This window comes from Diabrotica undecimpunctata, chromosome 10 (assembly GCF_040954645.1).
Source record: "Diabrotica undecimpunctata isolate CICGRU chromosome 10, icDiaUnde3, whole genome shotgun sequence".
NCBI classification, from domain to species: domain Eukaryota; kingdom Metazoa; phylum Arthropoda; class Insecta; order Coleoptera; family Chrysomelidae; genus Diabrotica; species Diabrotica undecimpunctata.
Window position 1 is genome coordinate 27,302,565 of NC_092812.1, and position 17,345 is coordinate 27,319,909.

A 17,345-nucleotide genomic window follows, 5' to 3' on the forward strand; every position below is an offset into this window, starting at 1 on the left:
ACGCTTTTGATGATTTCATCCATGATCAAATTAAAGAGCATGGGGCTCAATGAATCCCCGTGTCTTATTCCGCTGGCCATTTCTATAGGTTCTGTAAGTTGTCCATCTATTCTGACTTCCATTTTGTTGTTTTGGTAGATGTTTTCGATAGTTTTTATAATATTTAGGGGAACTTCTTTATTATACAGAAGATGGATTACATCTTTGAGTCCTACTCTGTCAAATGCTTTCTTTAGGTCAATCAGATATAGAAATGCTGGTCTATTATACTCTAGCGATTTCTCAGTATTTTGCTTTATAACGAATATTGCATCTGTACACGATCTTCCACTTCGAAAACCTTGTTGTTCATCTGCTAAACTTATCCTTAGATTTATTAGCACTTGTAAAATTTTAGTTGTAAGTTTTAGCGTAGTATTTAACAAGTTTATACCTCTGTAGATTTCTGATTGCTATTTCTATGCACGAACTGATTAAAGAGGTATGGGTAACAGAGACGGCTCCAAGAGATGTCATCCATAAAAAGGCAGATAAGCTGATATATCCAAACTACAGGGGAATCTCCACACTGAGTACATCATATAAAGTTTTTTCAAAAGTACTCAGTAAGTGGTTGACACGACGATAAGAGGCACTGCTTGGGGACTATCAATGTGGTTTCCGAGTAAACCGTTCTACAACTGACCAAATATTCAGACCGAGACAGATTCTAGGAAGGTGTTACGACTATAATCTACGTGTATCATCTATATATGTACATCAGCTCTACATAGATTGTATAAATAGAGGATACCTGTATAGAACATTGAGTGAATTTGATGTTCAGCAGAAATATGAATGGTCAAAATGACCATTGATACACTGTGTGATTTAACATGGCTCTTGAATGAATCAATGGTAACCGAGGTTTAACAGAATAATCTTATGCAGATAATATAGAGATCTTTGTAAGATCTTCCATGTATACTATACATGGAAGAGTCTTATATAGGTCTGGAACGCCATGCCAGGAAGGGACTGGGAACTTCTAAATAAGACTTCCATGCTAATGTCAATTTTTGAAGTCCCGAGTTGTAAGTAGGAACACAGATCTTTTACCTGAGATGGATCCGTTCAGATATATGGCAGCGAGACATGGACCTTGGTGAGTAAAATTAAGAAAGGACGGATAAGGTGGGCTGGTCACGTACAGAGAGTGGGGGAAAACAACCGCCAATACAGTATTTCTGGGTGGTCCGAGAGAAAGAAGGAGTAGATCAGACTGGACTCAGATGTATAGAAGGCGAGCAGGATGACCTAAGCATATTGAGAATCGGCTGGTGGTAGTAGCCAGCCAACAACAGGGAAGAATGGAAAGATGTCGTGAGGCAGTTCGAGTAAAGAAACAAGTAACAAACTTAAGAGGACAAAAAAGACAGACTTAAATAAAGAAAACGAAAGACTTTTAAAATTAGGTATGATTTAAATTATAACTGCACATTTGAGTATATATTCCATACATAAAATCAGTATATATATTCACTTTTAATACATAACTTTTGAACTTTCCAAATACAGATTTGTTTTTTTTTGCTGCCATTTTAATGATAAAACAGTAATAAATCTAATAACATTCACAAGCGCCTTATAATTATACATACGTTATTCTTGTTAATTTATTTTTCCATATAGAAATTGGAAAGCTCAAAAGTTAGATACGGTTACCCAAACACAAATTGACGAATTTATCTTCTCTAATACTTAACCTCATCATAATTTCCAGACGCAAAAAGCTCCAACCTTAATTACTTTTCTACGGTCTGTTTGAAAATACTCAGGAATAGCTGGAAAAATACTCGTTTCAAATATAAGTCAATTATATTTCGTAGTTCACAAGAACAAAATTGGTACACATAATCATCTGGCATGAAATTATGAATATAAACCTGAAAGAAGAGATCTCTCTACAAAATCACCTCACATAATGACGGATATTATCCTCCATATGCTGCTTTATGCAAGGATAAATTGTTTATTAGTTATCCAACGGTTATATAATATACAGGGTGGTGAATCGTCAAACAGGCCACAGGAAACACAGGTCCTATTCATATTTCCAGTTTCTTCACACAATTGCACTATTCTGATAACAGAAGTTCTGGGAATGCCAAACTTCCCTGAAATCCTGATGATGATTTGACCAGCTGTGTTGTTGCAGAGAGAACTATTCTAGTTCTAGCAAAATCGGAAAATGGATATGCTGTAGTTAAACAAAGAGATAAGGTTTTTTTGACGTTTTTGTTTCATAAGTTACTAAAGTCCTAGAACAACATGTTCACAATACTTTGACTTATCACTCGGACCTTAATCCAATTGGGCTTACTTAAGTTGGAAGAGATCACCACTTTTTTATCATCAGATGTTGAAAATTTGTTCAATAAGTTTTTCTCCAATTTTTTCAAAAAAGAACTATTTGACTTGGTACCAACGATAGATACAGCAATATATCAAGTTATTATCAGTCTTAAAAATGATGATTCAGTATTAATTATTGTTTCAGTTCTTATTGTATGTTTATTTAATGAAGAGGCATTGTTTGTGTATATTTAGAAATCAACATTCATCAAACACTGTGTTAGACAAAGCGAAAAGCTCATGAGAAAAATATTCCCATGAGATTTTTTTGCATAATCACTTTCGTGAGATACCCCAAAATAAGGTTTAAGAGGTCGTCCAGGTTGCCTTGTCTATGTACCTTCTAAATATAATTAAAATTGTTTATCTCTTATATTCATAAATATTTTTTCATCCTTTTAATACATAATTATTGATATAATAAATTGTTAAATGAAGTTAATTTTGTATCAAAAGATATAAATAACATTCTGTTATAGAATTCTTCAAACAAAATATGTAAAACCGATTTCTCAAGATTTTATTTTGAAAATTTTTGTGTTTTTTCTATCTCGTTTATTTCCAGCAAGATTGCCGTTCTTTGCTTGCGCATCTTAAGGACAAAGTGAAATTTGCCAAGTTGTAATGATACCTAATTGAAAAGCTTTAACATTTTGCAACAAACCAGAGCCTAGACATTTATTCTAGATAAATTTGATAGCCATCGCGATTGTATTGTTCTTGGCTTAATGCAAACATTATCAACGACTCTCTTGAGCAAGCTCATAAAAGTAATGTGCATTAAAAAGACTCAGTCTGCATGGTTATCTCAGATGATAAAAGTTTAATGACTTATCTTTTATGAGCTAATCACGTAAAAATAGCACAAATAATTCGGTTTGTTACGATTATAGTTAACCTCGAAAATTAAAAGCGCGAAATGACATTTTTGTGCCTTAATACTACTCCTAAGTATTTCAAACACACCGTAGTAGTAATTAGACGAAATCTATTGTTGAAATGGTATGCTACTTACTTTTCCAATAAAGTTTCAGTAAGGTGCTTCAACACTTCTGTACACTGGCTATGGTAATCTAATAATCCCTCGGCGAATGTTGCTAATTGTGAGATCTGCTCGACCTGAAAATTCTTTAATCATTAATTTGTATCTCAAATTAATAATCTGCTTGTATATGAAACGGGTACTGGCAATTCCTTGCAGTACTTTTGATTGCCTTCGTTCGTGTATCCACACACAAAAATAAAAATAAAAGAAATACGGCACTGAAGCTTCGTGAAGATAAGTAAAAAATAAAAAAATAAAATTAATTGAAAACAAATAACTTAAAAACTTCGGGTAGTGGCGCCACTGTGTGAGAGACCAGGTAGACTGTTTTTTGATGTCGGTATTAAGCAAGTTATTGTAAGTACGAGGATAGATTGATATTAAACTAGCCTTTGATAGATGGCGCTACTTGATACCGAATTGCTTTCAGTGTCGACGTTTGCCATTCATGACATGACGTCTGTCCAAGTTTTAAGTTTTAAAAACAATTTAATTTTAGTTTGGTTTTTACAGCCGTCAAAAGCAAGCAAATTTTGTTTTTTCGGAAAAATGGAAAAAGTCCAGTATCGTTCGGTGATTAAGTTCCTCCACAAAAAGGGTAAAACGAATGTGCAAATCAAAGCCGACCTGGACGAAGTTTATGGTGAGCATATTTATGGTAAGCACCTTCGTTATCAACAGTAAAGTTTTGGAAAGATGAATTTGTTCGTGGTCGTATGAGTGTTTTTGATGATGAGCGTCCCGGGAGGCCAAATGAAGTCACCACGCCGGAAATGATCAACAAAGTCCATGACATGATTATGGCAGATCGTCGAATTAAGCTCCGCGAGTTAATAGAGGTCCTAAACATTTCCTACGAACGCGTACACAACATCATTCACCATCATTTGGACATAAAAAGGCTAGCCGCGCGATAGGTGCTGCGTTTGCTGACAATCGATCAAATGCAAAACCGTGTGACCACTGCGGAGACGCTTTTGATGATGATACGACGCAACCCGAAGAATTTTTTTCGCCGATTTATCACCGTTGATGAAACCTGGGTGCATTATTACACACTGGAAACCAAAGAACAGTCGAAACAGTGGCGGCGAAGGGCCGCCAAAGAAGGCAAAGAGTGCACATTCGGCCGGGAAAGTGACGGCGACTGTTTTCTGGGATGCGAAGGGCATCATCCACATCGACTACTTGGAAAAAGGAAAAACAATCAATGGTAAGTACTAGGCAGCATTATTGGATCGATTCGATGCCGAATTGCATCGAAAACGCCCCGGTTTGGAACGCAAAAAAGTGCTCTTTCACCAAAACAATGCACCGACTCACCGATCGGCCGTCGCCATGGCAAAATTACTAAAGTGTATCGAGCTAAAAGGGGACTATGTTGAGAAATAAATCGATTTAATTCCAAAAAACTTGTTTTTTCTATCAAAGGCTAGTTTTATATCAATCTACCCTCGTAGTTGAACGTTTTAGTACCTTAATATATCGTTGTGGCTGACATATTTTTCATTGTTTCTGTCTTAGAGTATATAATATAGTAGCTAATTATTAATATATAATTTTAATAGTTACTTATAGTAACAGTATATAAAAATTTATTTTGAAACCACTTTGCTAAATTTATGGTATCAAACATAAAAGCTCCTTATTTATTTTTATAAAATGATAGTCTTGAAATTGAAGAAGTAAATTTTGCAGCGCAGTGTATATAAAACGAAATAAGCACTCTTATCATATAACATTGCAGTTATGATCTCGTCGCTCCATTTCATTAGCGATCGACCTCTTGATTCTTTTACAGTATATCATCTTCTCCAATGCCCACTCCACCTTTACCCCCATTTGGTTTCTCCAATTGTCTTTCAATTGCTCTCTGCGTTTTCTACATTCTAAGTTATCCTGGTATATGTCCGTGTCTAAAGTAAATTCAACTTCAAGCTACGGACGATGTAAACAAATGCACACTGGAACTGGAAACACGCGTTTGTTCAGGGCCGGACTAGTAAATTAAAGATACAATATAAAACAGACAAACTTTGACAGATACAGATTATAGTAGACCAATTTTTTAAATATAAAAATGATTTACAAGATCGAGAGCTATTAACAACAAAATAAAGTATCTATGCAGAAAAAAGAAAGTTTATAAAATAACCGTATTTGCGTTATTAACTTTCAGAATCTGATGTACTGCTGTCATCATTAATATTAATAACGTGAGGCTCAATTTGGGCTTCAATTAAATTGTCCAACTCCCACATTTTTGGCTCTACTTCTTCTTTTACATGTCGGACGCAGGTTTTCCATTTTTCCATGGTTACAACAGATATAGCTTTATGGAATAAATTTTTAATGTCAGCAAATTTAAACGTTGTGTTATTGGCAGCAACATAATTCTTGACTTGCGCCCATACAAGCTTTATTGGATTGAGCTCGCAGTGGTACGGTGGCAACCTTAACCTGTTCTATTTGTGCTTCTTACCAGTTCATCTACTATGTACTTATTATATTCGCTTTTATGTTGTTTAACGACTTCTAAAAGTTGCACTTTTAACAGCGTTTCTTCAAAGGAAATGTTTTTTTGGGCGAAGCCAATTTTGAATATCTACCTTTTTTGTAGCTAGAATAGGAATTTTTTCCAATTTTCTGGAGTGGTAAGGGGCATTGTCCATCACAATTACGGCATTTTTTTCCAGTGTTGGTAAAATCTTTTGGAGCCAACTTTCAAATGACTTTCCATCCATCTCCTCATAGTAGTCTCCATGTTTGCTCGATTCAAAAGCCCACAGTGCATCTGGAACAAAGCTATTCTCACTTCTGATGTGATAGATAACCAATCTTTTACCTTTTCCTAAAAGTGATATTAAAGATAATAATAAAAAAATTAAAAGTTTATTTTAATTTGAATTACCTGAGGAATGATATTTTTTAAATATGTTTTTAAGCCTTGAAAATCGTTCATTCGTTCTTTTTTCAATTATAAATTGTTTATAACTCGAAAACAATACAACTTAAGACCTTTTTTGTCTCGAATGATCCACAAAATATAAAATAATATCTGCCCGGGCCGAATTTTTTTTTACTTTATACAAAAAAAGTTATTTTTTGATTATTAATTAATAATTATAGTCAGGACAAAATTACATCGGACACACCTTGTTTTTTATAACTTTTAACATACTAAATTACGTATGAAATAATTTGTATTCATTAAACAGATCAGTGTAGATCGATCTTATATCCTATCTTAGGCTATTATAAATGCTTTAATATACTTATGGATAATAAAATGCATTACTGATTAGTCATCAGTGTAGTAGTGTCTGGGGGCTCGGAAGACTGAGAACTCGGAAGCCCTGAAGAGGGTATCTAAAAGGATGTAGAAAGCTCGGCGCAATGATAATCGACATGGTTCAACCCTGAAAACTGTTGAGTTTAATATTAATTGCTGTATTAGTATTAATCTTAGCTCTAGGTTTAATAATACTAACCTGATTTGGAAAAATTGAATTCTGGGAGTGAGCGCATTTTGCCGATCTTACCGGGGGTACCCGTTCTTCTAAAATGCTTAGTTACCGAGATATAGCAACGAAAAGGAGAAACAAAATTGAAGTTTTCTAATTTTTTTATTGGGTTGAGGTGTTGAGTAAAATATATACGATTTACTCAACCCAAAACAGATACCGTCTGGTCTAGCTTGTTAAAAAAAAGCAAAGCAAAATGTACATATTCACGGATTTGTCATCAATTATCTCCCATATAAATTTTGGAACCTTCAAATACCTGTATACGATTTTTTTCAGCTTTTTTTCTTTATTATCCTAGAAAGGATGTAAAACAGCTGCAGTAAGGCATTAATAATTATTTGAAAGGCTGCCCATTCACTTTCTGGGTGAAAAGGTTCATTATTCGTAGTATTTGATCGTTTCTTAGTTGACTTTTGAATTTATACGAAAATATTAAACTAATTTTAATAACATTTTTATTAAAATACTCTAAATTCAACAAGAATAGAAATAATTCTTATATAAACTTATAAGAATAAGAAATTTCTATTTTGCACTTAAGTTAAAAAAGTACCAAAAGCTGACTATTCTGATAATCTTATTTAAAAGATGTTAAATAATTAAGTCGTTTGAGTGTATTTGTATAACACAAAACTTATTACAATATTGGCATCGTAGTAAAAGTGCTTGAGCTCTGTAATACAAAGTATCCTGAGAAGAAACACAAAAGAGTGAATTAGGAGAAAATTAAAAGTACTCAAACAAAAGAAAATATAGACCAAGCAGATAAACTCAACTGCACTTGAATTTTAATTACGGTTTCTTTAAGAAAAAATTAAATAACAAACTACAGCATACAGCTTTAATCTTCGTAATACTAGGGGGGCGAATTTCCTGATGTTTATGCACTTTTGCATTTCTAGTAAATACCAAATACCTTTAGAAAAAAAATCTGAGAAAGATACTTACCTGTTCAAGCTACTACTTTATTATATTTAGTATTTACAATAGGTCGAATTACTATCTATTCATTCAAAGGATCATTAGTGGAAACGATACTGATCTTCTTATTTCCTGTCTATTGTACCTATACATTTTCGAAGAAAGAAAGGTGGATTTATTTTTACTGATACCTGAAGTAATAATTTGGAATTAGCGGATATTTTAATCCAGTGGCGTGTACTTCCACGAAATAATTTATCGCGCAGGCAATAGAATATCTATGATAAGAGCCATATTATTTGTGGTTGTTTTTTTCAAAATTTTCTACGGAACGTGGGCTTAAAATTTTATCAGAATGTTATCATATCATCTTGAATTGATACTCTATGAAGTTTAGCAAAAGTTGCCAAATTTTGAATTTAGTATCAGTTACCTTAAAAAAGTAATTATTAAGTTATTAATAATCCTTAAACGACTCATTAATAACATACAAAGAACTGATAAGAATTATTTCCGAGAATTTCTAGTCACTGGATTTAAAATGAGTTCGTAATTTAGTCTCTTTATGTTGTCGAGTCTCAACAAGAAAGGTGCTACCACGCGTATTAGAACTATTGTGTAGAATGGAGATGGTCAAGTGTAGTACGAGTAAACAGATCAGATTGACACCAGAATCCAACGGAATAGTTTACAATGTATTTAAATATATACAAATACTATGTCATGAGGATAATCGAACCATTATTAAACAACGTGTGACCGAAGATAATGACGACAAACAGTTCATTAGAAATACCATTTACCGTTTTCATGAGACTGAACTCTGCCGTGTATCATTGAAGCTTTTGCAAAAAAGGCTTGAAAAGTCTACCAGTGATCTGGAAGTGTGAGTTATCTAACACAACAAAATCAACCAGATATAACAAACATTATAATGCCCATAAGGCTTCAGTACATACACTAGACAAGATGATTTTTGAATACAGCTGCATAAGACAATCCAAAAGTTGTCAGCTACATTCTTGTACAATGTGCAAGAAAAAAACGAAAAACTAAAACCAAATCCTGAGGCTGGACCAAAACGTTCACGTCAGCCTGAAGCCGGAGTTGAGGATAGAAGCAATGTTTATCTTACATTTCGGCCCAAGCGGATGCTGGGAAAGGACCATCTCAAGGAAATCGGCCAAAGCGCCGCAGAATTTAGAGAAAAGAGAGGCGATGGGAAGAGCACTCGCGGGAGTAGCTGATACCTCTACAGCCCCACCCAAAACAAAGGTGAAGGTGGTTATGTTTACGATGGATTTCCGTTTGCTGCCAAAGTTTGACTAATGTCAAGTTGACGTAAAATTTCACGAGTGCTTATGTGGGGATCCTCAGTAGTAGCTAACAGTACATCATATTCCTTTTGTACACTTATAACAGTTTTGGTTCTCTCATTTTATCACTGACCCAGTGCGAACAAAACGATTCACTAATTTTTCAAAAGCTCTTATGCTTGGCTTCCTCCATTCAGGATACCGCTGTTAATATATTATGGCTGAAAGTAGGAATTTCTCGAATAGAATTTTTTTCTCTATAGAAAAATTCTTAAAATTTTTAAAATTAAAAAGACAAGCCATACAGACTGATTCTACTGTTCTACCGTTGTTAACTGATACAAGTGGCTGCACTGAAAGCTCTTATGTCAATTCTTTCGTGCTAATTCCGCACTTGGATTGAAATCGATCTACGTAGGCTGAGGTAACTAATGAACCAAAATCTACGACAATCACATCCACGGATGAGACAGAAGGATTATCCATACATACGAAAGAAACGTTACAAGGGTAATAAGTTGAACATTTAAAAAATTAAGGGGTTAAATATTAGAGGGTGGGAGCTAATTAATTAATAGCGTAGCTAACATGTATTGCCAGGCAAAAGCCTTTAAACTCCTTATAAGAAACAATTTCTGGAGTTTATTGAATGGACAAGGTTTGGTACAAATGTCTCACCACAAAGTGCCAGAAGAGAAGCAATGTCCAGCCTGGATAGAATAAGAAGAAGGAAAAGAGGAGCAAGGTATCATATTGATAAAAATATGAGAAGAGAAAAGAAATAATGTACTAGACCTGTCTGATTAGAGACAGCAAAGACAGAGAGATAGTTAAGAACCGCAGAAAATTCTAAGAATAATCATCGCAAAATAGAGACAGATATACACAGACAAAACACACAAACACACAGAGAGAGAGAGGGAGAAAAAGAGAGAGAGGGGGGATAGAGAGATTCATCAACAAGATAACTGAAAACAAAAAACCAAATCATTCTGGAATGAAAACAAGAACTGCTAAAATATATAGAATGTATGTATAGGAAGAGAGGGCTATGAAGAGTATAATAAGGTCGAAGATCACTGACAGATCAAGATCTTGACTAAATTAGAACAGAAAATATTGGCGATTTTAAAATTTTTTAGATAAGAATAATGTTAAATTTTTCTAACAGAACCTCTTTACAGCCTTTCGTATTCTTTGTTGTATTATTTTTTTTAGATATTTATTTTCTAATACACTTGTAGAATTGTCTACCTAAATCGCGTTAAAATAAATAAAACAAACTAAACAAAATTGTGTCCAGTAGATTGGAATTTTCAATATACAAGCAGATTAGGAACCTTTTTCCTTAATAAAAGTTAGTAAACAGGTCAGAATTGAACACAAAGTTTTTACGGTTTATAATACATTACCATTAACTGATATGATCCTACAGAATTTTTCCTTCCATATACTTACTTGCTTTTTCATACCAAGTCTCCTTGTTTGCTATATCCTAACAAATATTTAGCTGACCGATTTATTACTTACGAAAAAGCGAAAAAATTTTCCAATATCAAGAAATTAATAGATTTTATGTTTGAATCATTCTTTATATATCTGTTTAAATCACTAATTAGTATTTCATCAAAATCAGGAGACCAAAACCGCGGAAGTCCTACTGAAGACTTCAGAGAGAGTATCGAAAGTTCGACCTGTCAAAATCCGACGTGGTCTGAAATTGAGTAGCCAAACGAATCTTAGTAATTTAGATGTATGCAAGATAGTTTATATTTATACCTCATAGGCAAATGCTTTGTTAGTATCTATATTTGAATACTATGAATATCAGTAGTTTATCGCGGTTTTAAAGATATTGCTTATCATCAGACATGCGCAGGTAATACAAACTCAAACTTAGATACCGGCAAGCTGTATGTGCATACTGTCCCACTTTAATAGCAGGTCACAAAGAAGCCATCTCCTCTGATGGCCAGCGAAAATAATTCAATTCTTCAAGAAGACATTTTCTTCTCTTGACAATATGCACTTTTTTTATACGGGAACTATTTCAAGTAAGATTAAGCAAAAATAATTAAGCCAATACTACCCGGACTATAATAAATATGCGAAGCAAATTCAATAATTGAAGCGCTCGGACGAATAACGGTCTATGTTAGAAGTTGACGTTTTCGAGAAAAGGTGGGTTTGAAAATGTTGCTTATTTCTTGAACATTTGTGACTGAAAATGTAACATAGACCGTTATTCCACAAATAAAAGTAAAAAATCATTTTTGAAATAATTTTATTAACATAAATTATTACATTTATATTTATTAATATAACGTAATAGAGAATTAAATTATATTATAATAATTATTATACATATAATTCTATAAGTTGGAATTTTTGAAATAAACGAAAAAACAGATATCTATTATGAAAAACAAACAGAAATTAGTATTCAAGTAGCGATCTATAAAAGTCGGCAAATTTACTATCCATATATGGAATCAGCATTATATCGTCTATAGGCAGACTGTATGGAAAGACCATAAAGGAAAAATTAGAAATATATATACAAGATAAAATCGGAGAAGACCAGGCAGGTTTCACAGCGGGGAAAGCATGCTTAGATCACATTTACACGGTCGAACAACTAATAGAAAAAAGAATAGCCAAAAATAGATCCGTCCATCTGGCTTTTGTTGATCTTAAGAAGGCATATGACTCAATACCTAGAACCAAGCTATGGGAAGCAATGGAAGACATTGAAATTCCACGAAGATTAATAAACGCGGTAAAAGCACTCTACAAGAATAACGAAGTAGCTATCAAAACGGGCAATAGAATATTCAGTCCATTTAAGACGACAAAGGGACTACTACAGGGTTGCTCCACATCCCCCACCCTGTTCAAAATATTCCTGGAAAAAACCCTGAAACCATGGAAAAGAAAGTGCGAAGGAATGGGTATACCAGTAAGGAACGAATATCTATATACGCTAAGTTTTGCCGACGACCAAATAGTGATCGCACAAGACGAGGATGATCTCAGTTTTATGATGAGAAAACTGGAGCAGGAATATACAAAGAATGGGATGGAAATAAACCTAAAGAAAACTGAATACCTAACAACGGAGAATACAGAAATAAAACAGCTGGAAATAGACGAAGGTAAACAAATCAAAGGAACAGACAAATATAAGTATTTAGGTTTGATAATATCAAACAAAGGAACAACGGAGGAAGATATAAAAAATAGACTAGGACAAACAAGAGACTGCATACGAAAATTGAACCCGGTACTATGGGATAAGAACATCAGCATGAAAACAAAGAAAAAAATATATAATACCATGACAAGAAGTATCCTCACTTATGGGTGTGCAAATTGGACAATAAATAAGAAAACCAAAAACAAAATAAGAGCAACAGAGATGAAATTCCCAAGGAGAAGCTGCAGAGTAACAAGAAGAGATAGAATAAATAACATGGAGATTAAGAGGAGAATGGGAATGAACTCCGACATAATAGACTACATCGAACAGAAGAGGTTAACCTGGTACGGACATGTCAGAAGAGCAGACCAAAATCGGTGGATAAATAGAATAACAGAGTGGAGCCCGATAGGAAGAAGAAAGAGAGGCAGACCCCGAAGATCTTTCAGAGATGAAGTGGACGAAGCAATGAGTAGAAGAAACCTACAGGAAGGGGACTGGCTAAACAGAAAAAATTGGAGAAAACGGTGGAGTGAAGGAATACAGTGAAAACTGTGAAAATCCTTGTATATATATATGGAATCATTTTTTTTTCTATTTTGCCTAATTGGTAGTAGTGCATTGTACGCTGTTTGTAAATCTTTAGGCTTTGTTGTAGCTTATAAAGCCACTTTCCGTCTTCCCAATAAGAGTTCGAATACATCTATTAGTAACTCTAATGGTGGATATAAAAAATCTTTTGCACACTCTTATTTTTTCTGATTACGGTTTTCCAAATAAAATGCATGATTATAACCACGGCTTGATGTGTCACCTTTATCTGCATATCGATATTTTAATTTAATTATAGACATAGATCTCAGAATATAACTTCGTCGTTCATTTATATTTCCCATTGACCAAAATTTTTCAAGTTCTGGGTTCTTTTTTGTAACGTGAATTTTTCATCACATTTCAGTCTACATGGATTGCAAGATGGACCTAAACTGCGAGCCTGTACAAGATTACTGTTAATATATTCAGGATACACTGAACATTTTAAAGGACGCTAAGGCTAAAGTATAAACAAGCAGAAAATTGACCAAAATTATAATTTTTGTTTATACAAAAAATTTGATTTTAATTACAAAAATATCAGATACATATTCACCTATATATTACATTTGTCACAGTTTATAGTAATGTATCACATCAAGGTACATATTCAATTATTCATAAAGCTATTCACTTTGTGTTCAACCCTTTTATTTTACAAACGATTGTATTAGATTGTATGATAACATGTATACCAGTATATTACCAATACTGGTCATTATCGGCACAATCACAATTCAAAGTTTGTTATGTTAAAATATACAGGACAATAAAATACAGGCGTATCCAGTTATAATCAATTTTTCTACTATACTTAAGATATCGTTTATTTACTACATTCAATCTTTATTATATTTTTTTTACAGTACGTTAAATTATATTACTTTTATGGTAGGAAATGTCTTGGAAAAGTGCAAGAAAAAGGAAAATATACGAGTGCTGATCTCCTTGCTTCGCTCCTGACCGACTAACAATAAACAATGGCAAATAGTTATCTCTTATTCTTCAACATAATCTTCATTCATGTTAGGTTAGACAGAGTTTTCCTATTTATGTTGTAACATTATTTTGTAATGCCTCTCAAAACAAAAAATTGCTGGACCCTCTACAAATCTCTCATTTACCGCACGTATGACATTACTATCTGACGAAAATCTTTTACTACGCATGTGTTGAATAAGCTTTATAGTGGTAATTGCTGGAGGCTAAATCTGGAGAATATAGAGGATGTTCAACTGATTAGAAGCCTGTGTAAGTGATTGCAACTATTGAATTGTGGACCTGTGACTGGATGCATTACCCTGATGGAAACGATGACCTTTGCGCAAGTTCCTTCGTTTTTCTTTTATAGCATCAAGTAATTTTCGAATTAAATTTGCATAATGTAATCCCAAAATACTGCCAAACAAACAAGCAATTCCTTTGACATTTAAATCAAGAAAAATTCTCGATCAACAAGCGCCACATCATCAACAATTCAAATTTGTGAAGTATTTAAAGCTAAAACATCCATAAACTTGGCTGTAACCATAAAGCTGTACCAAATTTATGACTGTTTTCAATTTGAAGTTTGGATTTTGGATATTTTATGTAAAAGCTTTCTAAGTGAAAAAGATATTTGCAATAGTTTAATATTTCATAAGATTCTAAAATGTATATGTCAAATCCACAATAGCCAGCACAAATGTTTTTTAAACATATATATGTTAGATATTTCAACTTTTATTAAAAATATTTTTGTTTTTTGTTACTGTATTTTAAAATTTGTCAAATATAATTTACCTTTTCGTTATGTTCCTTTTTGAAAATGATTCACAACTTTTCAAAAAATGCACAAAAAACTTTAATTTCTCGTGAGAATGGAGGCCATTTCACAAATATTCCGCTAGAACAATTTCAAAAAGTTTCACTTCATAGTTACTGCAAAATTGACACCAACAAATTTATACCACTGCTCTTTCGAAAACTTGCAAAGAAGACAGATTGATAAATTAGTCGACAAGGGAATCTACAATTTACATTCCACATGTCGTTCATCACGGCAAAAATTTTTAGTGAGTTTTTCTAAAGCCGTCTTTCTGTTTTAACAAAAAACGTCCAGTGGGACTGCCGGTAGAAGTTATACTTCTATACACGCGTTCGTCGTTACAAATTTATATGGGAGTCAATCTGCACAATCATTACATATGTAATGCTATAGGTAAGAGAGAGCAGAAAGAGAAAAAGAATTAGGTATACCGGTATATGGTGCATCGTTTGCTGTATATAAACATTTGACCTGTAATAGGAGTTTAGTAAGTAAATGAAGGATTGAATCAATATTTTAATGAAAATATATATTTTCAATTGACAATATTGACAAAACAACATAAAATGCAAATAAGCTGTCATAAAATCTGTACTACCAATTATTCTCAAACGGAGTATAACAGTTAATTATCGGAAGGATCGCAGATTCACGCAATAAATAAGAAAAACTGGCGACAGTAAAAATAGATTAATTAAAAGAGCAATTGGGACATCCTGCTGGGAACATATTAAAAATAATGCACTAAAAATATAATGGCTATTAAAAAAGAGAATAAAGCAACATTTAATGGACGAGTATCTGGTCAAGTGGTCCCATTATGTCGTTTTTTAGTTTATTGATTTTATGGAGCTGTACACTCTTTTTATATATGTCAACAATTTCAAAGTTACAGTTCATGTTATGAATATATGTCAGTTAGAATGTGAAGTTTATATATTTTTGGGTTCCAGTGATATACTGTGCTCTGATATTGTTTATATGTTTTTCCCTGTTGTTCCAATGCAAGTTTTTGTGACCACTTCTTAGAATTTCTTTCTTATTTGTACATATTCTTCTTATTGTGCCGTCTCCCTAAGAAGGTTGGCGATCCAAATATCACCTCTCATCACATGACCCAAGTACCCCCTTTGATCATGTTTAGTAATTTTTTTTGTTTACCCATGCGCCTTAGTACTTCATCGTTGATAACTTTTTGTACCCATGGAATTCTCAGCATCTTCCCAGAAAACGTAACATCTGACCATTCGAATTCTGAGCTCTAGACTAAGGTCTGATCTTGTAAAAAATGTTTTCATGTTCATGACAGGATTTCTTTTTTGGGTTACACTGGCTGTTGATATTTGCCCCCAAATAGTTTATGGAAGTTACCTGTTCTATTATTATTTGTCCCTTGGCGTACAAATGTACGTTCGTTGTATCTTTGAAAATATTAGAATTTTAGTTTTGGACACATTTAGATGTAAACCGAACATTTCTCTATGACGATCTACCGCATTTATTATATTTTGTAGTTCTTGTGCGTTGCTTGCTATTAGGACGATATTATCAGCGTACCTGATGTTAACTATGGTGGTTCCAGCTGGTTCCGTTAATCTTGAGTTCACCTTGACCTCGTCTAATGCTTTTCTGAATGTAAATTCCGAATACAGATTAAATAATAGTGGTGATAAGACGCAACCTTGTCGTACTCCTCGTCGGATTCGCATTTCTTGTGTTGTTGATGTTGTGTGCTCTATTTCAATTGTTGCCGTTTGGTGCCAATATGTTGACACGGATAATGTCATATGTATGTATTTATTATGTATATATATATATATATATATATATATATATATATATATATATATATATATATATATATATATATCGCATCTTCTGGAGATGTTACATCATAGCATCTCCAGAAGATGCCAACCCTTAGTGTTGGTGAAACGTCGAGAAGTAATCTCAGAAGACAACGGCCTAACAGCCCGAACAAACAGTTTAACAAGTTAGACGATGGCTGTGAAAGCCTAAAGCATTTTGACATTAGAACGGTTCAACAAAGAAAGCTCAAAAAACATTTATAGTATTGTTAGTGGCACTTTAATGAGCCTTTTTGTTTGCCTTTGTCCTGGTGTGTTAGACCAGTATAATCTTAGTTGATTGAGTTCCCAGATCCGAAGTTCCTCTCTGATGTGGCTTTTCGATACTCAACAGAAATGTACTGGACTCTGGGACGGGGTATTAACCCCTTCTTTTGCGAGGCTGCCAGCTTCCTCACTTCCTGCAATTTCTTCTGACCATCCATATCAAAGTTACTTTGTTGTGTTCCGTCAGCTTCTTGAGGAATTGTTTACAGTCCCAAACCAACTTTGACTCACAAGTAAATGACTAGATCTTTTAAGGCGGCTTTAGAGCTTTTAATATTAATCAAAAGCATAATACAAACATTTAATATATTCATTTAAAGCTAAATACCTCAATAAATGTTAAATTTAGGTATATGAATTAGTTAACGTTTAACTAAAATAACAGTTAAAGTTCTTTCTAACAATGT

General features: G+C 33.5%; 1 protein-coding gene across 7 annotated transcripts in view; it reads right to left on the minus strand.

The window, feature by feature from the left end:
- The window catches only part of EndoA (SH3 domain containing GRB2 like, endophilin-A), a 254,127-nt gene that overhangs the window by 39,401 nt on the left and 197,381 nt on the right, over positions 1-17,345 (minus strand). For 5 of the 7 annotated variants that reach the window (XM_072546090.1, XM_072546093.1, XM_072546092.1 and 2 more), the window contains one exon: positions 3,410-3,522. In XM_072546090.1, coding sequence (XP_072402191.1) covers positions 3,410-3,522 — 113 coding nt within the window. The remainder of the gene's footprint in view (positions 1-3,409; positions 3,523-17,345) is intronic. The other 2 variants (XM_072546091.1, XM_072546089.1) reach the window with 1 other exon arrangement.